We start from the raw sequence: 25129 nt of genomic DNA, 5'->3' as shown, positions 1-25129 counted from the left end.
TGCCGCTCAGTTCTGGTTAGCATGTCGGCTAGCTGTCACGCATCCTGGTTTGTTTACGCTGTCCGAAGCCCGGGCAGAGAAATGACAAAAAAACTCCAGTGGCGTAAAATATATTTTGGGAGGTTTGACGTGGACAGTTTTTACCATTATGAAGTAATTTTGCCATGTTGTACTGAATACATGCATTTTTAATATTTCATATTCCATTTAGCACAAGACTGTTATTTGTCATTAAATGTTAATTCAGTGTCTAACGATGAGACAGATTTTGCACAGTGTAGTTTTTTAAAATATGGCGGCTCCTCGATGCGAGTATGAAAGCGGCAAAGCTGCTGGTTTCAGCGAATCACCAAACATCAATGTAGTCCAGTTTCTACGGCCCCACTGAAAGTCACTACCTTAAAGTAGGAACTAAAATGGTTCTTGAAACTAGATTTCCTGGTACCAAGTTCCTAAGAAAAAAAATAAAAAATGTTCTAAAAAAAAAAAAAAAAAAAGCTGACATAAAGCTAAGTGTGCCGATTCAAACTTTCAGATAGAAGTGCAGGATTGTCTTAGTCCACACTGATGAATCACACAGTTATCTACTACAGTAAAGGTTTGCATGTTTACTTTTTTCCTCTCCATAAAATATTTACACTCAAGAGTACTTTCATGTTGGTTGAGTTATGTGGCACTCGCTGGCAAGGCTGCAGGAAGAGGGCTTTGATGTGAAGCCATAAAGCTGGAGAGGAGCTGCCAAGGTTGAAAACTACATTTGGACTCAGGCAGGATACTCAGGTCAGGGGTGCCTACACTGCGTATTGAAGTTAGACAGGTACCACAGCGCTGCACATTGTAAGGGAGCAATGGAACACTTAAAGTAAAAATGGACCTGAACTAAGCCCGACTAACAGAAACCATGTACAGGTAAGAGTCATTTGATTGAAGGATAGCCATGATACTGCTCTACTCTAGTCCTGTAGTTGACAATACAACACATGTCACATTGGGCAGAGATGGGTAGAGTTCATAGGCGGAGTTTGACTTTTGGGGCAGGCGGGGGCACAACATGTTGCTGACCTGGAAACGCAGTGTCAGCAATAAAATTAACTTACAAGAATATTTGTTTCCCATCATTTTTGAGGGGAATTCTAAATCAGATTGCTTAGGACAGCTATATTTTTCGCCAAAATCATCATACATTGAATTTGGTATGCACGCCGGTGGTGGCTCTGTTGTACAATTAGCGTCTTAGTCCTAGTTAGTCTTAGATTAAAAGTAGGGTCTACTAGCAATAGCAATGTCACAAGCACTCTCAGTGGTGCAATCTTATGCAGAAGATCTTGATTTCATGAATAAAACTAGTAACTTCTGTGTATTTGCTATGGCCCCTTGAAAGCAACCCTTTCACCATTTTTATTATTAGAGGGGATTCATAGCAGGGACATTGGTTGTGTGGTTCAATGAGTGCATAGTTCAGGAAAATGACCAGAATTTAAGTTAACGAGCCAAAGGTTTATACAAGATAAGATGCTGCTCAAATGCTTTTAAACTGATATCCAGAAATTCCATGAGGTCACCACACAGTGTGACACAGTGTTGGAAAATATTTTGTATTTATCAAGATAACAGCAGCAGTGAGGGATTCATGACTTTGCATATCTAAACAATGGCCAACCTTTCTATTTCATTTTATAATTTTTCATAATGTTGTCTTTATTCATCGAGTCTTAGTGTGTATTGTCTGTTTGTATTTATCAATGGTCTGCAAGACTAGGCATTATCATTCTTGCCTTTCATAACACACATGAGAGAAGTAATTTGTAATTTCAACCCCAACCTTAACCCCTGCAACTTCTATCCTTCAGGACAAATCTGCTCTCCTTGATCGTAATGTAATGGGCCTTTTTAGCAAGGCATAGGAAGCCTTGGTAACTCCTCTCTGGCAAAAGGCATCACCAACTGATCAAAGAACTGTGGTTGTAGAGGAGGTGTATCGATAGGAGGAATCAACCAGACGATCCAAAGTACTGACACAAGCCAAACAGGGCCGCTGGATGAGGTGGGAAGGTGTCGAGAAAAAGAAGCTCTTATGGAGTGAACTCTGGGCCATGGAATCAAACAGGTTGAGTTCCAGGGAATGTAAGCCATGTCTAGGCAGGCATGTAAGAGGGGGCAGCCAGAAATGTGTAGGGGGCATCATATGTACACATCATGCTCCAGCACCCCCTCCCCCTTATAGTAACAGTGTTTTCTGCATTGAATGAGAAACCGAAGCAGGCATCTCGTACAACAGAATACTCTAGCCATGGTCGTGTGCAGTACCAGGCAGGATTGAAGGATCTTAGTGTTGTACCACATGCACGCTTTGAGTAGCTACCCAGTGTTGCCTGAGATGGCGCATTGCCATTTAAAGTGCGTACGACAGGAGAAAAAAATATTAAATTTAATAAAAAATTAATTAAATAGAATTATTATGTGAATAAGAATCATATTTTGAGACGATTCGATTATATACAACAATTTAGCAAAGTGCAGATGACGAGAAATTAGTCTTTTAATCTGCCGGTTAGCCATGCCTGCCATCATAGGGCTCTAGCGTCCCCAACAGGTGGATGACGTCAGCTGAGCCACGATTCAGACGATTCACTCATCTGATTTAGTATGCAGCCCATTGAGGGGGAATCATTCTCAACGAAGAAAATGCGACGAAGAGAGCCGCAAAATGTCATTGTTTCAGTCTCTCTACTCCAATATTTTTTTTTTACAGGATATTCTTGTCATCCAAGTATTTTTCTCCAATTGCTAATTAAATGGCATGGTCATGACAAATAACAGTCTTGTGCTAAATTGAAGGAATTTAGTCCTCCCAGCCCAAACCCCACGGGGAGGCCGGCAACAGAACGGAAATGTGCTCCGCCGCTCGACGCCCCCAAAGAGCCAGGCCAGGAGGAAGCCAAACTCCGCGCGTTCCTGTGTTAACCCTTTGCACACTGACTCCATGTTTCAAAAGCTTGAAGAACACTCGCCGAAAACAGGTTGACAATTTATTCGTCGACAATGGTAAAAAACAAGGCAAAAACAGACGACGGAGGGACAATTCTGGATCCAAAACAAGGCTACATGTTTCCGAGCAGAAGAAATCTGTCTTATCTCAGTGTCCAGTCTTTTTGAAGTCTTTGCTTACGCGGGTCTTGTCGAAGGCGTTTCTGGGCGTTGCTTTTGTGCCACCCCCGCTGTGGCCGGTTTTGGGCGGCTTAGGTTCGTGCGCGGATTGGGACGCCCGCTATCAACTTTGCTGTCCAGGCTGGTTGTACTTGTTTTAGGACAAAGCGCTTTGTCCTTGGAGTTTGCTGGGAGAGCAGATTACCCGAGTTGGTGCGTCACTCTTGTGATAAGACGGCATTGTGTATCTCTTCTATTTCTTTTCATTAAACTATGGTGTGCTATTTATTTTATATTAGTAGTCTAGTCCTCCCGTAAATATGAAAATGATACTATTTCCTGATTAATTATATTTCGTGTGTTAGCCTAATGCAAACAGTTAGACGGTGCCTACGAAAACCTGTACCATATGTATGTGTTAGACTATATATGTGTTAGACTAATGCAAACAGTTATATGGTGTGTGCGATGACGATATCGTTTCTCCTTTAGTTTTATGAAATAATAAAAATTCATTTATTCAGGACGAAATGGCAAAATTATTACATAATGGTCAAAACTGTCGACTTCACCTTTACTGTCGCACCTCCCGAATGATATCTTATGACACCTAAATCGGGCTTGTGTCATTTCCCTTCCCCGGCTTCGAAAAATGTAAACAAACCAAGAGGCGTGACAGCTAGCCGACATGCTAACCTGAACCGAGTGATGTTTAAAGTCTTCGAAGCGGAAAATCACACATAACTAGCCTAGATCATGTCACATGACGACTGGGTTGTCGATTGTCTTCGCCAATCGGCAAACTGCCCGGCGGAGAGCAATTTACAGCTCGTTCCTCGGAGGAGGGCAGCTGCAGTTGTTGTGCAGCTAACGTAAAGCTAATATGCATGAGGAGAGCTTTTTACATGCCTATCCACGATCAAACGTAAGTAGTCCTTTATTTAAAGAAAGTTTGTAGTGTTTACACTTGTAATCGCTGTATTCGCGGTTATTTGTAACATAAAGTTGCAATTTCTGATCGGGTGGAAAATTTGACAGAACACCGGGCACACCAAAAGGGCAAAAGCCGAGTATAGTGCTCGCCCGGCGGGGGGATGTGCGACAAGCTGCCGGTTGTCGGCCGAGGGGACAAGGAGCATGTCAGCCACAAAATGCAAGCCACCTCAGTATTAAAATGATCCCAGTATTTGACATAATACAAAACACGATGTTTACTCACTTCCTCGTAAGTCCCATGGTCCCACAGTAGTAGGGCTTGTTTTGGCCGATATCCACCGGTGAATGGGAACCTTTTGAAACTCCAAAAAGGCGCGCACGCCTCACCCTAATACAGCAAGATTTTTCTGCAGCCGTTTGGCTGGCGTGATGCGAAAAATAAACGATTAATCCGCAAAATCAGCTGAATCCTTAGTCCTTCTCATACAACAGTACGGCTGGATAGTGAAGATGACTTTGTACACTTCCTCCGTACACGTCACAGCGCCCTCTTTCTCAACTCGACTCAACTTTTCATGGCGCGGGATTCAAAAAACTAAATAAATATAGCGATCGCTTCCACACACATCCAAGTGGTCCATTTCATTCAGGAGCATAAAATATCGCGTGTATTATGAAATAAACAGGCTTTTTCGTGTCACAGGCACTTTAAGTCACTAGGTAGCTGAGCAGGCTGCTTTGTGGCAGCACTTGTTGGTGGAGGTACAGGAAAAGCAGAGTTTAGTGATGCTAAAGTAGTTACGTTCGCTCCTATCTCTGATGTATGAGCAGAAGCATCATTGCCACTACTGTTAACAGGAGCATGACTACACTTTTTAAAAGCACTGAAAAACGGATGCATTGCATAGCATTTTATTTCTCTTTGTGAGCTGCAGCAAGCTGGAGTGGAAAATAAGTACGATGGCTTATTAAAAACCGTTGTGATTTAACGGCACAAAGCAGTGCAGAACTACAGTCTGAGGTGAGGCTTTATTTTACAGTGGTATGACAAAGTATCTGAAACTTTTGGAATTTCTCACATTTCTGCTTAAATCCCCATCAAATGTGGTCTGATCTTTGTCAAAATCACACAGATGTAAAAACTGTGTCTGCTTAACTAAAACCACTCAAACATTTATAGGTTTTCATGTTTCAATGAGGATAGTATGCAAACAACGACAGAAGGGGAAAAAATAAGTAAGTGAACTCTGCCTAAGGAGACGTAAAGAGCAATTGAAACAAATTTTTCCCTAACAATTTAAGTCAGATGTGTGCCCAATCACTGATGAGTGGTTTAAAGCTGCCCTGCCCACTATAAAACACACACCTAGTAAGAAATTGTCTTGATGAGAAGCATTATCTAATGTGCATCATGGCTCGGTCAAAAAAGCTGTCTGAAGACCTGTGATCAAGGATTGTTGATTTGCATAAAGATGGGAAAGGGTACAAAACCATCTCTAAAAGTCTGGATGTTCATCAATCGACAGTTGTCTACAGTTTGACCCTGTTGCTTCTCTCCCAATGAGTGACAGTCCAATATCTCTGTGCACACATCAACTATATGTAAAACTATGGCCAAGAATGGTGTTCATGGGAGGACTCCACGGAAGAAGCCACTACTGTCTAAAAAAAAAAAAACATTGTTGCTCGTATAATGTTCGCAAAAAGGCACTTGGACACTCCACAGAAGTTTTGGCAAAATAGTTTGTGGACTGATGAAACCAAAGCTGAATTATTTGGGAGTAACACGCAACGTCATGTGTGGAGGAAAAATGGAACAACTCACCAACATCAACACCTCATCTCCACCTTGAAGCATGGTGGAGGGTGCATCATGATTTGTGTCTGTTTTGCTACCTCAGGGCCTGGACAACTTGCAATCATTAATGGTAGAATGAATTCAAAGGTTTATCAGGATGTTTTGCAGGAAAACCTGAGGCCATCTGTCAGACAGTTGAAGCTAAAAGAGGATCCAAAACACAGATGTAAATCAACTTCAGAATGGTTTCAGAAGAACAAAATACACGTTTTGGAGTTAGCTCCGTTCAGCATCGCTTAGCTCCGCTTAGCTGTTCGTTAGCTTCACTTAGCTCTCCCGCGTTTTTCATGCCTCTAAGCTCGCTATTTTTTACCGCTCACCTGCTACTTTGCATGTCGGCTATCGTTTATTTCGAACACATGAGCGAACGTGCTCTCAGTGAGAGCCAAAGTGCAGTGAGGGAGAAGTTGACACAAGGCCGCTAATGCCTCTTTTAACTTTCTTCTTCTTCACACCGTACATAAAATACACGACAGCATACCCTGTGGCGAAACAATGCAGTACAGTTCCAATCAGTCATACAATAACACTCAACAGCTGGTTAACAGCATTTGCTAACGAAAAAAATAATTAAATCTATTAGTGACACCACAAGCAATGACGAAGAATGTTTTTTTACGGAGTGGAAAGCTTTCGGTAAGCGGTTTAGCGAACGTACCTCCGGTGAACATTTCAAAATAAAAGCACATCATGTTCGTCATATAAATAACGATTTCTGGAGTTAATCCCACATACTTCAGAATTAATATGATAATATGTAGAGTAAATACTACAGAATACAGATTCTACACTAAGAATAGCTTTCAAATGACACTCTTTATGACAAATATGATTGGCAATGAATAATTATTATACTACTATTATATATAGTAGTATATTATAATAATAATGCTAGATTTTTTTTTTAAAGAATTGCTTTGAATAATGTTGGAAAGGTAAAGTCAGTGTTCTGAATCTGTTTACTTTCCATTCTTTTGCACTAGTAAATGCTATCAGCATTTAACCTCATTATTTATTTGTGATTATTAATTATTGTTATTTACATGATTATTTGTACTTCAATAAAGAATTTAAGTGTTCCAAAATGGTTTTGTGAATTAATAAGCGTCAACAAAAATTTCATTGCTAGATTAGACGACTAATCATAAAACTAGTCGGCTGATTAATCAGGAGAAAATTTGTCATTTAGGACAGCCCTAGTGTACCGGAACATATTTTCTCCACACCCTTCTCACCTTTTTAACCCCTGACCCATGAAGAGGGCCCCTGGATATGTTCGCCTTAGGCCCCAAAATTGCCAAGTCCACCACTGAAGACAGCGATTCATGACAGAAATCCCTGAACGGTAATGTATATTTAAAAAATCATTTTAAAAGATTTTTCTTAATTGCAATTTATTCCCTTCAAGAATATTATACAAAGCAATAATAATAAACGGTTTATAAAAATTAAATTGCAGGTAGATATATGAATTGCATTTGGTGTGAACGTCGACCCTGCCAACATGGCCGCTTCGTAAGCACATTGGTGATTGGTTACACGCTAGCGTATCTTTGCACTTGTGACACGGCCCTTCTAAAACAATAACTATTAAAAAAATTATTTCCAACTCCAGCCTCAGCTTGTGTATCTGCAATACTATGCAAATGTAAATAAAGCTTTTAAAACGGCATTTCTTTCTGGGGGCATTTAAATCTGCCTCGCGCGTTATCTCGCGAGATTCCAGCACTCGTTGCTGATGTGATGGCTGCAATGGAGAAGCTTCGGAAGTGTGTTGTGTCTCCTACGGGGAAGCACACAGCTTCGGTTATCTTTCTGCACGGGTCAGGTGCGTTATTTCTATAACTCTTAAGTGCAAAACTAAAACAAAAAACAAAAAAACTAGTTACTGTTCGCTCTCCTTTTTTACGGGCAAAGCTCCGACGGATATTAGTAAGTTGTCAAGACTGACCTTCTGGTCCAGAATACCTTAATTGTGGATCATTGCAGCCCATTTACTCGTAGCTCATTAGCAAACAGAAGAAGAGCTCCTAGTGCAGACAGTATATCAATGTGATTGCCATGATGGTATAGTCGCTATACTGTATGTTTATGCTCTTGTTTCCCACGACTATAGGTGACACTGGTCAAGGGTTAAGAGCCTGGGTTCGAGATGTGATGACGCCTGGTCTTACTTTTGCCCACATCAGAGTCATTTATCCCTCAGCCCCAGCAAGGTGAGTTTTGTTTGTTTTCTTCCCATCAAATATGTCTCAGACATGTCACAGTATTCTTTGAAATAGTCATCTTGGAGGAGGTGTTTGGACGAGTGCAAATGCATGAATCAGTCAGATAGGTTCAAAGCAGATATTAAACAGATGTGCCAGCTTCCTAGTACAAAGTCTGTGTAAGATCCGATTGAGTCCATGTGTGAACTGAATAGGTCATTGTCGAGAGCATTCACTTCGAGTGCGTAGGCGTGCTGTTAATGTTTTGATCATGTGCCTGGAGCAAAACCAGGAATGATGTGAAAATCCTTGCCTCTGTTGTTTATGAGAATATTATGACCTAACTCTGTGACAGTGTAAATATCGCTAAATTCCGTACACGATTCATGTTATGGCTGCTGAGTACAATTTGATTAAAGCGACAGTAAATTAAAATAAAAGACAACTAAATTAGAATAGTTTTTGTTGTTTGTGTTAAGAAACTCACTTCAAATGGAGTTATTTCCCTCTGTGCTATCATCACTCCATCACGCTTTGACATTGTTTGACAATTTAGTGTCAGAATATTTAAAAGTTGATTGCCTTACGAAATTAATTGGTTCTGGAAGTAGTTTCATAAAGTGAAAATTCCATAAGCACAGACGCGCTTTCCATGTAAATGTCCTTAACCATTCCAGGCCCCCAAAATTCAGACATAAATCTTTTATAAAGCATAAAAATATATCAAAACATATAACAAATTACAATTAGATTAGTTCACAATAACAATAAAATAAGAGTTGTGCATAATGTAAAAAAAAAAAGAATAAAAGTTAATACACTCACGTAAAGCTGTCGGAACGAAGGGGGCAAATGAAAAGGAAACTGGGATGCACATACAGTAGAGGTCCCTCATAGCCAATTGGATGCCTGGAAGATGATAAACTATAGCCAATGGCGGAGCAGCTATAAATATGTTATGTTCAGTAAACTCCAGGAGCTGAGAATAGCAGCCCAAACTATATTTTTGCCTTTCGCATCCTGAAATTTCTATTGTACAAAAGACAGTCTTTTCCCATCGAGGCGTGTCGTCGCCTGAAAATTCCTTATGTAGAAACGATTGTAAGTAGAGGTACCACTGTACAGGTAGTTCCCGGGTTACGAACGAGTTCTGTTCCTACGCTGGCGACGTAACCTGGATTTCCGCGTACATCAGAATGAACCCTTTAAGTACCCTGAAATCTCAAAATAACTATCTAAAAACATGTATTGTACCAAGGGCGTAGGTTTGGTCTCAACATTGGTAGGGATTGCATAACCTGCATGTATACTTTTTGCTGGGGACGGGACATTAATAAGACCAAACAGATTGGGTGAATGGGGTCAGGGATACATTTCTCACAAATATGAACCTGATTAATTTATAGGCTAAATGATCAATGCAAAATAAATCTGTATTGACTTATACTAACTTTCATATGTATTAGTTCAAGCGATACATCGTTCGATTCAAACCTTTGTTTTCAAAAACTACTAAAGAAACATTTTGAGAACTTCCAGAATAAATGTCTGGATTTTTTTGGGGGGTTTAGCAAATTTAAATTGGAATATTTGAACTGAATTTAAATTATATTAGCATACACAATAATCTCTTAACTATCCAGGAATGCAAAAAATAAACAATTGTCATAAGACCACTCAACATTTTCTGTCTAAATAAATAAATTAAATACAACTGACTAGAGCTGAAACGAATACTCGAGTAGCTCGAGTTTAAAAACTGATCAGAGTAGTTTTATTCACCTCGAGGAATCGTTTAGCCAGCTCTAAGCATCACGTTTTGCCCGGACTACTTTTAATGCGGGACAACGTGCTGACGTCACGTGCGTAGAGGAAGAAGCAATAAAAAAAATACCTTACTGCAACTGACAGCCGTTACAAACTGCGCCGACGTTGCTAAAAACTACGCCCGCATAATGCTACGGTGGTAGCAGCCTAGCAGGTAGCGTCTGATGCGTGTCATAGATATCACATGTACGTAGAACTAGATGCGAAATGACCGACTCGGTGGCGTTAATAAAACAGCCGCCATCTTAAAGCAGTACACTTCTCGGCGCTCATAAATAAGATTAACGTTACTTTCACTCGCTCACGTAACGTTATCCCTGTGGAGGGCTAGGTTTCTATTCGTTATGACCACTGTCGATGCGTGGCTAACTCTTACATACAGGCTTTATTTAATCTGTGAAAACAGCACTGTAGAGTGATTAGGGTGTAAAATAAAAACATAATACTGCTGTCAATTTTAGCTCAGTAGTCATTGCTGGATAAAACACCAAGTAGCACTGGTGCCTAATGTGCTCCAATACAGCACAGCATTTATTTTGAACACTGCAAAAACTCAAAATCCTATCAGGACTTATAGTTTAGACTAACTTAAAACTTAGCTAGAATTTATAGCTTGACACAAGTGAAAATTCAATTGAAACACGCAGTAAAAACACCTAACTTTTAAGTCATGTGTGTTATCAAGCGTAATGACATTTTTAGGTAAGAAATATATATATATATATATATATATATATATATATATATATATATATATATATATATATATATATATATATACATACTAGGGCTGTCAAAATTATCGCGTTAACGGGCGTAAATTTTTTAAATTAATCACGTTAAAATATTTGACGCAATTAACGCACTAGGCCCGCTCAGACAGATTTAAATGTCAGTACAGTGAAAGGCCAACTTGTTAATTGTGTTTTATGGAGTTTTTCCGCCCTCTGCTGGCGCTTGGGTGTGACTTGCATATGTTATATGGCGTAATGTCGCCCTCTGCTGGCGATTCAGTGCAGCTGATTATTTGGGTTTCGGCGCGCTTTTCTGACGTGATTATATGTCGACGCGAACTCACACTAATAGATAGTGCTATTCAGACCAGCTAACGTCCGCATCCAGTATTCAGTGGCAGTTCTCATAGCCCCATCACACTGTTTGTGTCTAATAAATGCATCGCTTGTGAGTTATATTCCTCCTTTGTTCATATTCATGAGCATTAGATAGTTATTGATGATGTGTATTTGAGTTTGTTCACATATATGGTGAAATGCAGTTACATTGTTAAGATGCTTGTGAGCTAATTGGCTAGTGCTACTGCTCAAATGGACACGTGTGTATACATTTTATGTTATTTTGTGATTTATGCAAGTTATTGACACATTGCCTTGTTATTTTCAGTTTTACAAAAATACAAGAAACGTGCTCCTGTCAAAAAGAGATGACTTCAGTAAAGCCCATGCAACTTTACCACACCGTCTAATTTCTTTTTGGAACTTATGTTCGCTATCTGTCAATTTGTGTACTCACACACATTGAGGACAGAATAGGGCTACTAGTTTATTTTTTGATTGAAAATTTTACAAATTTTATTAAAACGACAACATTAAGAGGCGTTTTAATATAACATTTCTATAACTTGTGCTAATATTCATCTTTTAAGAACTACAAGTCTTTCTATTCATGGATCCCTTTAACAGAATGTTAATAATGTTAATGCCATCTTGATTTATTGTTATAATAAACAAATACAGTCCTTATGTACCGTATGTTGAATGTATATATCCATCTTGTCTTATCTTTCCATTCCAACAATAATTTACAGAAAAATATGGCATATTTTATAGATGGTTTGAATTGCGATTAATTGCGATTAATTACGATTAATTATTTTTTAAGCTGTAATTAACTCGATTAAAAATTTTAATCGTTTGACAGCCCTAATATATACATAATGTTTTTTTTTTTTATATAAGATCTAAAAGTTTTTGGAGTGAAAGCAGTGAATTAGTCTTTTTTTACAGGGTGACCCAAAAAAAAGTTTACACTCACTTGACTGCTTGTTTAAAAGCCATTGAAACATATCTAAATAGGTTGTCATGGTTGAGTGATACATTAAGGTCACTCAATGCAGCTGTTAATCTCTCGTCTCTACAATTCCTGCGCTTCTGCTGAAAATGAAGAAAACTTTAGCTGTACCTGAATTGCTGCGTGCCGGTCTGACACCTACTGAGATTGCAGCAAATCTGAGAATATCCAGATGTGCAGTCTACAAAGTTAAAAAGAAGCTGAAAGATACTGGAACAGCCTCAGGAAAACCTGGGTCTGGAAGTGAACATCTGTGCGGACCAAAAAGTTGATTGACAAGGTGATATGTGGCCACCCCAGAGTCCAGATCTCAATCCCCTGGATTATAGCATATGGGCAACTGTGGAGCACAGTGCCTGTAAGAAGCCACAAACTTCTGTGGCAGCCTTGGAGAGGTCCATTGTTAGATCTTGGGAAAAGATGACAGCATCCTACATAAAGAAGACCTGTCAAGCGTTCCGCAGGCGCCTGGAGGCTGTTGTGACACTTAAGGGAGGACACATTCAAAAATAGAGCGTACTGTACATGTTCTTTACAATAATGTATAATTTGTGATTCAATTCTAATTCTAAGATGAATAAACATGGCATTTAAGTTGTATTATGGCAGTGTAAACTTTTTTTTGGGTCACCCTGTAAATCACATTTGAGATGAAATTGTTGGCTGTTTTCAACAATGTGCATCGAAAATAAAGACATTGATTGACTGAAAATGGTTCAATATTACATGAAATGTCTTGTTTTCTCATCTATATGTACAATTGCTCTTTACCTCAATTTTTTTTTTTTTTTAATCCGGTTACTCGATTAATCGATAGTATTTTCAGTCGATTACTCGATTACTAAAATATTTGATAGCTGCAGCTCTACAACTGACAAAAACGTCTTAGTTGGGATATACCAACATGAATAAAAATTGATCCTTCCTTCAGATAAAACACAACTGCATTTGTCCTCAAACACAACCAAACTCGACAAAAAAAGAAAGCTCCTTTGGGCTGCTTTAAGACCAAAGAAATAAAATAAAAATAAAAATTGGGGAGAAGGGGTTAAACCTCGGCTCACTCCATTCCACACAGTTTCATTAACGGTAACAGTAGAAAACATGCCGAAGGGCACTTCTCTCTAAGCAGCTTCCTACTCTAGTTTTGCAGGTTAGCAAATTCATATAGTTTAATGTTATGCTTACTCTGATGCAGGTCGGACTTTCAGTAGCAAAATTAGTGGTGTGTTCCCCACCTCAACAACATTGACGTCTTTTTACATTACTTACAGTGGTTGCAGCTGCTGCTGGCTGAAATAAAATTCTAATATGCCTCGTCTTCAAAGGGGGCGGAGGAGGCGGCATGTGTCGACATGTTGTATTTCTGACTGGGCTGTGAGTGCGTGTGTATGTGTGTGGGGGGCGGGGAGGGTCATGTCATCAGCCAATCAAACGTGTGTTTGAAGGAAAAAAATGGACTTGCACATTCAACAAGTGAAAAGCGGTCAATCTAAATCTGAACATAATGAAAGTAATTAACTTAATGGTATGGTCAATTCTATCCATACAACATATGGAAAAACAATCTAAATTACCTATATAACTGATCTCATGATATTATGCCAATAAGGTTGCTTAAAAGTTGGTCCAATCCAATGTAGTAACATACTGGATCCACTGGTAGTAACCATGCTGAAACTTGACCCCTTTTCTTCAATCAGACCATATACACCTATGCACGGAGCTCTGTCCACTGTTTGGTTTGACCGTTACAAGATTTCACACGACTGCCCGGAGCATCTACAATCCATAGACGCCATGTGCAACACCTTAGGCTCCATTATTCAAGATGAAGTCAACGCTGGGATCCCCAAACATCGTATAATAATTGGTATGAACCTATTTTGACCTAAATAACATGCAGTCATGTGAAAAAATTAGGTCACTTTCACTCCATTAAATATTCAATACTTGATTAAGAAATGTTCACATATCAATGTCTGATCTTGTTTTTCTTTATCTCTGGAAAAGAAAGCGATTTAATTTCAGGTAAACAACAAAAAATTAACATTGTTTTACTCATTAAACCAAATATAGCAACAAAAATGCATATTCTGAGAAAAAACGTTAGGAAACCCTGCCACCTAATAGCTAGTGTTACACACCTAACTCACTGACACTGAGCAACAACTGGTGGGTGAAGGTTGAGTCTTTCAGCTTCAAGCGAGGGATTTCTCCCTGCATTTTTGGGACATAAAAAAATAGCAAATACCTTAGAGACGGTATGACGGAATTTTTTGCGGTTTTGAAACCATGACGTTTTCATTCCATGGTATACCTTGAAACCGGTAAACGCCACGTCTATATCAGCAACAGCATGCAGAACACAATCGCCTAATTAGAACTCGATTCTGTGTATTAAATGCAGTTTTGGGCACGTTACTTTAAAAAAAAAGTCATTAGTTATAGTTACTCACTACTTCTTCCAAAAAGTAACTGAGTTAGTAACTGAATTACTCCATAGTAAAAGTAACTAGTTACCAGGGAAAGTAACTATTTCCGTTACTTTAAAAAGTTGTTTTATGTCAAAGAATTTGAAATTTTCTGAGCAGTATTGAAGTCAGTTGGATAGAGAAGAACAGACAGGTAGTTCATCATCGGTTTCTGTGGTGGGATTTTTCACCACTAGCTTTGTGGTAGCGTGTGTAGTTGTTAGGTGCTTCAGCAGATTTGAATTGCTTACCGCAGATGTCGACAAAAGCTTTGCCCCGGGACATAAATTACACTTTACATGCACGTGCTTTCCTTTAATTTTGACCAACTTGAAATAATGTTTATATCTCCACCTCGTAAAGGACAAATTTTACTCTAAATGCTCTGCCATCATATCCCTCTGCATCTGTTTTGCGTGTGTGTTTGCCACACTAGCTGTTCCGGTTTGTGTGTGAAAACACCGGCTCTGATTGGCTTACCATGAAACATGACTCTACAGGGTGACCCAAAAAAAGTTTACACTGCCATAATACAACTTAAATGCCATGTTTATTCAGCTTAGAATTAGAATTTAATCACAAATTATACATTATTGTAAAGAACATGTACAGTACACTCTATTTTTCAATGTGTCCTCCCTTAAGTGTCACAACAGCCTCCAGGCGCCTGCGGAACGCTTGACAGGTCTTATTTATGTAGGATGCTGTCATCTTTTCCCAAGATCTAACAATGGACCTCTCCAAGGCTGCCACAGAAGTTTGTGGCTTCTTACAGGCACTGTCCTCCACAGTTGCCCATATGCTATAATCCAGGGGATTGAGATCTGGACTCTGGGGTGGCCACATATCACCTTGTCAATCAACTTTTTGGTCCGCACAGATCCGCACTTCCAGACCCAGGTTTTCGTGAGGCTGTTCCAGTATCTTTCAGCTTCTTTTTAACTTTGTAGACTGCACATCTGGATATTCTCAGATTTGCTGCAATCTCAGTAGGTGTCAGACCGGCACGCAGCAATTCAGGTACAGCTAAAGTTTTCTTCATTTTCAGCAGAAGCACAGGAATTGTACAGACGAGAGATTACCAGCTGCATTGAGTGACCTTAATAAATCACTTAAGCATGACAACCTATTTAGATATGTTTCAATGGCTTTTAAACAAGCAGTCAACTGAGTGTAAACTTTTTTTTGGGTCACCCTGTAACCCTCAGCCAATCACAATCACTTCCATCGCATCTATCCAGGGGGTGCATTCAGGTAGCCTCATCCCCCTGCTCCTCCCGTCACCCTCAAAGCGTCTGCCGTCCTCAAGATGGAAGCAGCATTCTTGCTGGCTGACAAGGGGGGATGGGAACAAGGCTAGCACTCAGGTGTAGCAAACACAGAAACGTTAGCAAGCTTTGGAAAGCATTGTCTAATTGATTGAGCAGGGACAAACAGCCTGGAGTCATAAGAAGTACATGCGCTATTCTCGAATCTGAACGCACCCCAAGCCTTGGATGACAAATAAACAGAGCAGACTCGCCACGGCTGTTAGTTTCTTCAATTTATTCAGAGTAAGTCACGCACCGCTTTTGACCGTCAGCAGTGTTGTTAATAACGGCGTTACAATATAACGGCGTTACTAACGGCGTTATTTTTTTCAGCAATGAGTAATCTTATTAATTACTTTTCTCATCTTTGCAACGCCGTTACCGTTACTGAGGCGGGAAAGGCGTGCGTTACTATGCGTTACTAAGTTGGTTGAATAAAAAAAGTCTGAGAGAAACGGACTCACGGGGACGAGAGCAGAGCAGCAGTGGGGAAGACGCCGTTGCAACCGCGATGCTAGGTGGCTCCAATAATACCTGACTGTAGCCATAACCGACAAACTACGCCCACATGACACGGTAGATATCATATTATAGAACTAGATGCAAAAACTGACACAGCTGCATTGCCAACATGTTTTAAGGACTACATGCGTTAGTAAACAGCCGCCATCTTAAAGCAGTAGACCTCTCAGGAAGGCCCTGATGTAGAGATCCTTCCTAGCGAACCTAAGTAACTTTTTTTTTTTTTTTTTTAAATCTAAAATGCTTCTAAATCGGCAAAATCTTAACTTAAATCTATCTTTAAATGATGAAACAGTTTTAAAACTTACACATGTTTAAAGTAGACAGAAGGGAACTAATGCAATAACGGGAGCAATTTTAACAACTTTAACGGTTGATTCACAACTTTAAATGACTTCCACACATAGCAAAGGTTACTAGCTAGTTATCGCAATACCCTTGTGTCTAGTTAAGTGGAGGGTAAAGAATTGGGCTAGGGCCAATTGTCCCCCAAATCCTTTAAACTTCACATTGTGTGACCTGGTTTTTTTTTGTTTTGTTTTTTTTGTTTCTTGTTTTTTTTTTTTTTTTTGAGGAAAAAAAAAAATATCACTAGTTACTTTGCCAAGTAACTAATTACTCTTACATTCAGGTAACTGAGTTACTAACGCAATTACTTTTTGGGAGAAGTAATTTGTAACTGTAATTAATTACTATTTTAAAGTAAAAATAACACTGCATATACTGTATATAGATATAACTAGATCCAAAATGACAGACACGGCACTAGATGCATTAGTAAACAGCCGCCATCTTAAAGCAGTAGACCTTTTATTACGGTTCTTTTGTAGAGAACCTTCCTAACGAACCTAAGTAACTTTTTATCTAAAATACTTCTAAATCGGCAAAATCTTGACTTGAATCTATCTTTAAATGATGAAATAGTTTTATAACTTTCATTTGTCGAAAGTAGAGAGAAGGGAACTAATGCAATAATGGGAGCAATTTTAACAACTTTTAACAGTTGATTCAGGGTGAAGGGTAAATTAGGGTAAAGAATTGGGCTCGGGCCAATTGTACCAAAAACCTTCACAAAAAAACTTCACATAGTGTGGCCAATGTTTTTTTTTTTTTTTGAGGAAAAAAAAAAGTAATTATCACCAATTACTTTGCCAAGTAACTAATTACTCTTACATTCGGGTAATTGAGTTACTAATGCAATTACTTTTTGGGAGAAGTAATTTGTAACTATAATTAATTACTTTTTTTCAGTAAGATTAACAACACTGACCGTCAGTAACTGTAACGACGTTGTAACGGCGGAAAAAATAATTAGATTTCCCCGTTACTGAAAAAAATAACGCCGTTATGTAACGTCGTTATTTATAACTGCGTTATTCCCAACACTGATTAAGTGCAACTGCTTAGTGGAGCACAACAAAATTTGGCCATGGCTAATCATCTGTCATCTTGCCATTGTTGATTTTTAATAGCGTTGCATTTAGAGTCACAGCGTAGAGCATCACAGCTCCACGCTGTGACGCTGCACATAAAGTAGCAAAGCGCGCGCTGCTCTGATTGCTTCACAAGCAAAGCAGACCCACGATTTTTGGACGGACCAGAGTTCGGTCACTTGGTCCAAAACTAGAGTTCGGATGTGCATTCACATTAACGGACTATTTGAGAAAAACAACTCTGGTCCGTTTAAAATGGACCATACAGCGCTAGTGTGAAAGTGCCCAGAGTCCTGTTCCAGCCATTTGAGTTGGCCACGATGCAAGTTTATATTGAGTCGTGTATGAAATCTATAGCTTTCCCAAATCAACTCAAGGGAAAATTGTTTCTTGAATGTGCTTTAGAATTTTACTATCTGCCTGAAAAATATGCGACATGCCCCCTTTAAATAGCGAGTTCTTCATCCGTTAAATGACATCACTAACCGATTTAAGCAACTCCCCCACACACTCAGTTCTTTTTGGCAGACTGGTGGCGATGCAATCTGTCAACTCACTCCCTTTCTCACAGTATCCTTTTTCCTCTATATTCGCCTCCCCTTCACATACACAAACCCGCACACCGTCACAGACCTTACTCCCTGCCTCCCTCTTTCATGATGTAAAAAAAAAAAAAAAAAAAAAAGCTACACATTGAGTTATTGTGGCCTTTAGTGTTTTGACAATAACGACTATAACATTGTAAAAATATTTTTTATGCCCTAAAAAGCTTTTTGCTTGAAGTATATTCATCAAGCCCATCAAATTGCTGTGAAATACAATGAGTCACATGAAGCACAGTAAATATTATGACTGGGGTAAGAGTTCCCATAGGAGGCATAAAGGAGGCCATGAAGTGTTTAATTTCACTGATTGACAGTCACACATGAAAGAAGAAACTCGTAAGAGTGGAGGGGAAAGGGTTAACTCAAGTCCTGAAGGCAGGAAGGTAGTGCTGCAGCAGAGGGTGGGGGGTTTGAGAGCACTGTGTGAAAGACATATAGTGTTAAGGGACAGAAAAGCTGGGGGAAAAAAAAAAGATTCCTGTGTACTTTCGCTGAAAAAAAACAACTTTATAATGAATATTTTTGAGAGACGGCAAGAACCAAAAGTGGTATTTGCCATGTGGCAAAATTTGATTTTGCCATGTGGCATTTTTTGCCATGTGGCAAAATGGATTTTGACATGTGGCATTTTTTTTTTTTTTGGTATGTGGCAAAATGGATTTTGGTTTGTGGCTTTTTTGGGGGGTATTTGGCATTTTTGCAGGTCATGCACATCCAAATTTTCCATTCATTTTAAATGGCAGAAAAACATGTATGGCTGTGATTTTTGACCATACACTATACCAGGGGTGGGCAAACTGGTCCTCAAGGGCCATAGTGGGTCTTTGCTCTAACTGATCCAGCAAGGACAGTTTAACCAATTAGGGTTTCTGCTGAAACAAGAAGCACCTGACTGCAATCAACTGATAGTGTTTGCAAGACACCAGATTGGTAAAAAAGTTTCCTCTTGATGGGTTGGAACAGAAACCCGCACCCACTGCGGCCCTTTGTGGAATAGTTTGCCCACCCTTGCACTATACATTACAGCGCTTTGACACTCAACTGGCACCCAAGTAAGGCCATGCCATTGACTGCTAAGAACGTCCAAATTTTCAATTCATTTTAAATGGCTGAAAAACGTGTGGTTGTGATTTTTGACCATACACTTTACATTACAGCACAATGAAATTCAACCGGCACCCAAGTAAGGCCATGCCATTGACGGCTAAGAACGTCCAAATTTTCCAATTCAGTTTTAATGGCTGAAAAACGTGTGGTTGTGATTTTTGACCATACACTTTACATTACAGCGCATTGACATTCAACCGGCACCCAAGTAAGGCCATGCCATTGACGGCTAAGAACGCCCAAATTTTCAATTCATTTTAAATGCCTGAAAAACGTGTGGTTGTGATTTTTGACCATACACTTTACATTACAGCACATTGACATTCAACCGGCACCCAAGTAAGGCCATGCCATTGACGGCTAAGAACGTCCAAAGTTTCCATTCATTTTAAATGGCAGAAAAACATGTGTTGCTGTGATTTTTGACCATACACTTAACATTACAGCGCATTGTCAATCAACTTGCACCCAAGTAAGGCCATGCCATTGACGGCTATGAACCGCTATGTCCACCCGCGAGCGTAGCGGCCCTATACCCAAGATTCATTAGTGCAGAAAGAAAGCTGACTAACAAGGAAATTTGGACGTGCACAGTCGTCAGTGGCACAGCCTGACTTGGGTGCCAGTTGAATGTTAATGCGTTTGAATGGTAAGTGTATGGTAAAAAAATCACAGCCACACGTTTTTTCTGCCATTTATAATGAATGGAAAATTCGTACATTCATAGCCATCAATGGCATGGACGTGCATGGCCTGCAAAAATGCCATATCCCCCCAAAAATGCCACATAGCAAAAAAAAAAATACCACAAACCAAAATCCATTTCGCCACATACCAAAAAAAAAAAAAAAGCCACATGGCAAAATCAAGTTTGCTACGTGGCAAAAAAATGCCACATGGCAAAATCCATTTTGCCACATGGCAAATACCACTTTTCGTTTTCGGCCCTGCTGATATATTTTCCCTTCTTTTTCTCTCTCACTATAATAGGGGGATTCTCTATGGGTGGAGCTTTGGCCCTCCACTTGGTTTGCCGGTACCAACCTGATGTGGCTGGCGTTTTTGCACTGTCCAGTTTCCTGAATAAAGACTCTGTTGCTTTTAAGGTACGACACATCATTATTCACAAACGCATGATTAAAGTCCTTTAATGATTGTTTTCAGTGTTTGTTTTAAATAATGTATAAAGCATTTAAGACTGTTTTTACAAGCTTTCTTTCCATGGAAAAATACAACAAATACTAAATAGCGTGACTGGGGTTGACAAGGACAGCAGATTTTAGGTGGTCTTGTGTTGATGTCAGGATATACCGGCTTGTTTTTCATACAGAACTTGTCTCAAACATACATATATGGTTGCCGTCATTTGCAATCTCCAACAGCTGATGCTCAAGTTGCACAGACATGCTTGAGTCACTTATTGTATATAAAAGAGGTCGTGGAGCCACCATTTCACAGGTGGTGCGACTTAGGTTCTTGTGAAGTGTGGGCGAGTGACTCATAGACAAACACCGGGCATTCATTTTTTGCTAACCACTATTGACTCCAAGAACACTAACTTCGATCATCTGAAGAGCTCTAACAAGGACTTTCCAAAGCGTTGAATATTTATTACGAGTTGAGAAGAGTCAAAAAATAACTGGCAACAGTGGGAAAACCTGGGTCAAGGTTAAAATTTTAGCAGTATGCACTAAGCTTCCAGAGAAGTGACGATGTTTGACAGGATTGTTCAGTCTTTTTGAAGGGTGCCGAAAGGCGGGAAGTCGGAACAGATCGGCTGATGGAAGGTCCAACCTTTCTCAAGCCTTAGCTTTATCACTGACTGCATGACATTTGCATCCAAGATGTCCTGGTAGTGAATAGAATCCATAATGCCTTGCACACGCTCAAGATTCCTTGTACCTGAAGAAGCAAAACAACCCCAGAGCATGACTGACCCCCCACCGTGCTCCACAGTAGGCAGGGTGTTCTTCTCTTAAATATATTTTCTTTTATTTCTTTAATAGTGACACGTTAATCCGTTAACGCAGTACTTCTCAAATAGTGGGGCGCGCCCCCCTGGGGGGGCGCAGAGCGATGCCAGGGGGGGGCGCGTGTGACCTCGGGGAACATGCTTTTTTTTTTTTTCTGCCGTACTGGAATAAAGTGTACTTGCGCATCCACTCAGTGGGTGGCAGTGGCGCTCTCATTTTCAGAGTGCGTGCAGTATTTTTGAACTCAGGAAGAGCACTCATCACACAGAAAACAAATATGAAGAGCAGTGCGCCGCCGCCGTTTTCGAAAGCCGTTTTCCGACCGGACTCACTCACGGAGCGACCCACTGTCTTGTCCGGTTCTCACGCCGCCGCCCAATAAGTGCCATTTTCGGCTTGGGATCGGAACGACGACCGCCCTCACCTACGGTTCTACCTCGGCCGCCGAGAATGCGCTTTGTTCGTGCCGTTTGCGTTTTAGCTTTGACTTTTAATACTGTGGGTGATGAGGAAAGACTGTTTACTGTGTCTAAAAATAATTATAGCGGACCGCCAGAAGCCAAATCAATTAAGACGCCACTTAAAGACATTCGACCCCATTCTCATTGATAAGCCGCTTGATTGTTTTTCAGCGAAAACGTGCCGAATATTGCCAACAATCGTCCTGCTTTGTCAGTGTTATATCAGTAAACCAGTGAGCATTGTTAGCATGCTCATTGCAATATGACTCCACACCATTGCAAAGGAGGTAATACTGAGTGTGAGCAGCAAAAATAAAAACTGTCCTTCTGTCCAAGGACACTCTTTTTTTCCTTTATTCATTTTTGTTTTTTCGGTCAAGTTTTTTGGCATATTGTCCTCATGAGTGAATGTTTCTAATCATTTTGAATTTGTTATTATTTACTGATTTTATTACATTTTATTTTTCTGTATCAAATGGTCAAAAATGTACCTTGAATGTATTTTTACAGTTTGAATGTGACTTTTTTTTTTTTTAAATTCAGGCAAATTGATGCACGTCAAGTCTTCTCTGTTACAAACAAAACAATGTTAATAAAGTTATACTTTATTATAAGTTGATCTATGTTACTTTTTTTCTTCATTAGAAAAAAAGGACACAATATTAGGCAGATGCGTATTTATAATAGTAATTTTATAGACAAATAATACTATTTACAGTGGCGGCAGAGAGTTTGGGGGGCGCGAAACATTTACGTCTTGCTTGGGGGGGCGTAGCAGAAAATAATTGAGAAGCACTGCGTTAACGAGTCTTTAACACTCAAAACAAAATGAAGAAAATTTGACTAAAATAACGAAAAATAATATGATTAAGAGTCTGAATCATATTATTTTTCGTGGATACTGCGAATTTATAACGTCTTAATTTAAGACGTTAAAATTTGCAGTATCCATCCATCCACCATCTACCGCTTAACGCGGGGTCAGTTTGCAGGGGCAGCAGCTTTAGCAGGGAAGCCCAGACTTCCTGGTCCCCAGCCACTTCAACCAGCTCCTCTGGCAGTCATTGTCGGTCGGCCACTTTCAGTCCGATCATTTCAGACTACTGTTTTGAGACATGCATTTTTCCGAGGCTCTTCGGGGGAGGGGTTTGTCCACCAGGACACCTGGAAGCACTCTGGTCCGAGGATGCATTGGCCCTAGTTTTGGTGGCACCAGTAAATCTATACTTCCGCAGGTTAATCACCATCTGGATGTTATTCCCGACCGTGCGGTTAGAGTCATAAAGTCAGATTTTCTACTGATTGTCGTGGAATGTGCAACTAAAAGAGGAAATTAGAAAAGGCCTAGTGAAAGCTCATGTAAAACACTGTTTACGGACTATATTGAAACAATCACCCTAATTGCCCCTTACCTTTGTGTCATGAAGGCAGTGGAGGAGCAGGTGAGAGCCGGACAGTCCCTCCCGGAGTTGCTCCAGTGCCATGGGACAAGTGACGAGCTGGTGCTTCATCAGTGGGGTGAGGACACAGCAATGCTGCTGCAGAAGGCTGGGATGACAACAGGTTTTCACTCCCTACCTGGTCTCTACCACCAACTGTCGCAGCCTGAATTGGAGCTGCTGAAAACCTGGATTCTTCGCAAACTTCCACCTAACTCATCCTGACCCCCCTTTATAATATATGAAATTTTAGCAATAAATGTTTAATATTGTTTTGTTTCATGTTGTGTTTATTCGTCCCATTCCTTATTTGTGAACCAGGTAAAGTTTGTTACCACACACACACACACAAAAATCATTGAACGTATGATACTTTATTCTAGTGCTAAAATCCTATACTGATATCAAACCGATACCGATATATGCGGCCTTGGACATATGGCTAATTTTATTGTGGTGTCCCACTGGATGCTTTAATACTGCTAAATGTAACAATAACAGGTTTTTCCAAATAAACATTCTGTGAAAAATAAGAACGACTACAAGTGATATTGTTAAAAAGTGTCTATATCACACCTCTATATTTATTGTTGAAATTAAAATGGTGCAAACATTATTTTATATGAAAATCACTTTCTCCTGTATGCTTTGTTACAGTAAGTGTAATGCAGTGGTCTCATGCATGTGTAAAAGCTGTTGTGTCTGCCAAAAGTTCTCTTTGCATTTCTGTGGGTTTAGGAGGTTCGTCGCGCTTATTAAAAAAAAAATCTGGCTCTGGGTTGACCACTATGTCAGGCAGTTCCTGTCAGAAATTCTAGCCACTTTCACCTCTGCCCATGTAAGAGTGTAACCGTTGAAGGGAATAGTATCTTTTCTCTTATTTACCATTCGACTGTTTGTTTTGTTTGTTTACACTAAAACACCCAATATAAAACAACATATCATAGTTTAAGGAATACAAGCAGAATATAATTGACATAGGGCATGAGAGATACATGACTCCTAACGCGTGCGTCATGCAGCTTTGCAAGATGGAGGCTGACAACCAGGTAATAGGCAAATCATTTACAAGCCCACGTCTGCAACACCAAATCCCACAATCAGGACACTCCAGAACAAATGGCGGGATGTCCTGTCTCAACACAAGGAACTCCAGAGAACGCCCAATATGCAACCTATAACACGACTGCTAAGACTCCAAGCGCCCCTTTGACGCTGAGGCGGGACTCAGCAACTGTGCCGCACGAACTAAACAACCCAAACTGCGATAGAAGATTATCCTAAACAAAGGCCAAACACACCCTTCTTCAGGACCACGGCCCGCCTCACCAGAGCCTTTAAAAGACTGAATGCTTAACTAATCGTTGTCATTTTTCTCGGGTATCTTTTAATGACTTGTAGCTTCAGTGTTGTTAATAACGGCGTTAGAATATAACAGCGTTACTAACGCCGTTATTTTCTTCAGTAGCGAGTAATCTAATTAATTTTCTCATTTTGGCAACGCCGTTACAGTTACTGAGGCGGAAAAGGCGTGCGTTACTATGCGTTACGATGACTGACGCGAGAAAAGTCTGAAAAAGACAGACTCACGGAGATGAGAGAGCAGAGCAGGAGTAGGGAGGAGGCAAGGGAGTGTGACGCCGTTGCAAACGCGATGCTTCTATGCTAGGTGGCTCCAATAATACCTGACTAGCCGATAGCCTTCAAGCTACGCCCACATGATGCTTCGGTAGATATCACAT

The 25129-nt window shown here is 40.0% G+C and overlaps 1 protein-coding gene across 2 annotated transcripts; it reads left to right on the top strand.

Moving 5' to 3' along the window:
• Positions 1-745: 745 nt before the first annotated feature.
• Positions 746-24729, top strand: lyplal1 (lysophospholipase like 1). Of its 2 annotated transcripts, none has more exons than XM_057835435.1 (5): positions 746-909; positions 8058-8157; positions 13767-13936; positions 20505-20620; positions 23376-24729. In XM_057835435.1, the coding sequence occupies exons 2-5, from the start codon at positions 8099-8101 to the stop codon at positions 23610-23612; spliced, it is 582 nt and encodes a 193-aa protein (XP_057691418.1). In that variant the 5' UTR covers positions 746-909; positions 8058-8098; the 3' UTR covers positions 23613-24729. The 2 variants fall into 2 exon arrangements, with proteins under 2 accessions (XP_057691418.1, XP_057691417.1); XM_057835434.1 differs by lacking the exon at positions 746-909 and adding an exon at positions 7671-7769 and having other exon boundaries at positions 23376-24723.
• Positions 24730-25129: the final 400 nt, after the last annotated feature.

The sequence above is a fragment of the Corythoichthys intestinalis genome, chromosome 4, assembly GCF_030265065.1.
Source record: "Corythoichthys intestinalis isolate RoL2023-P3 chromosome 4, ASM3026506v1, whole genome shotgun sequence".
NCBI lineage: Eukaryota > Metazoa > Chordata > Actinopteri > Syngnathiformes > Syngnathidae > Corythoichthys > Corythoichthys intestinalis.
Note: the sequence above shows the minus strand (reverse complement) of the source record. Positions and strands in the feature narration are given on the sequence as shown.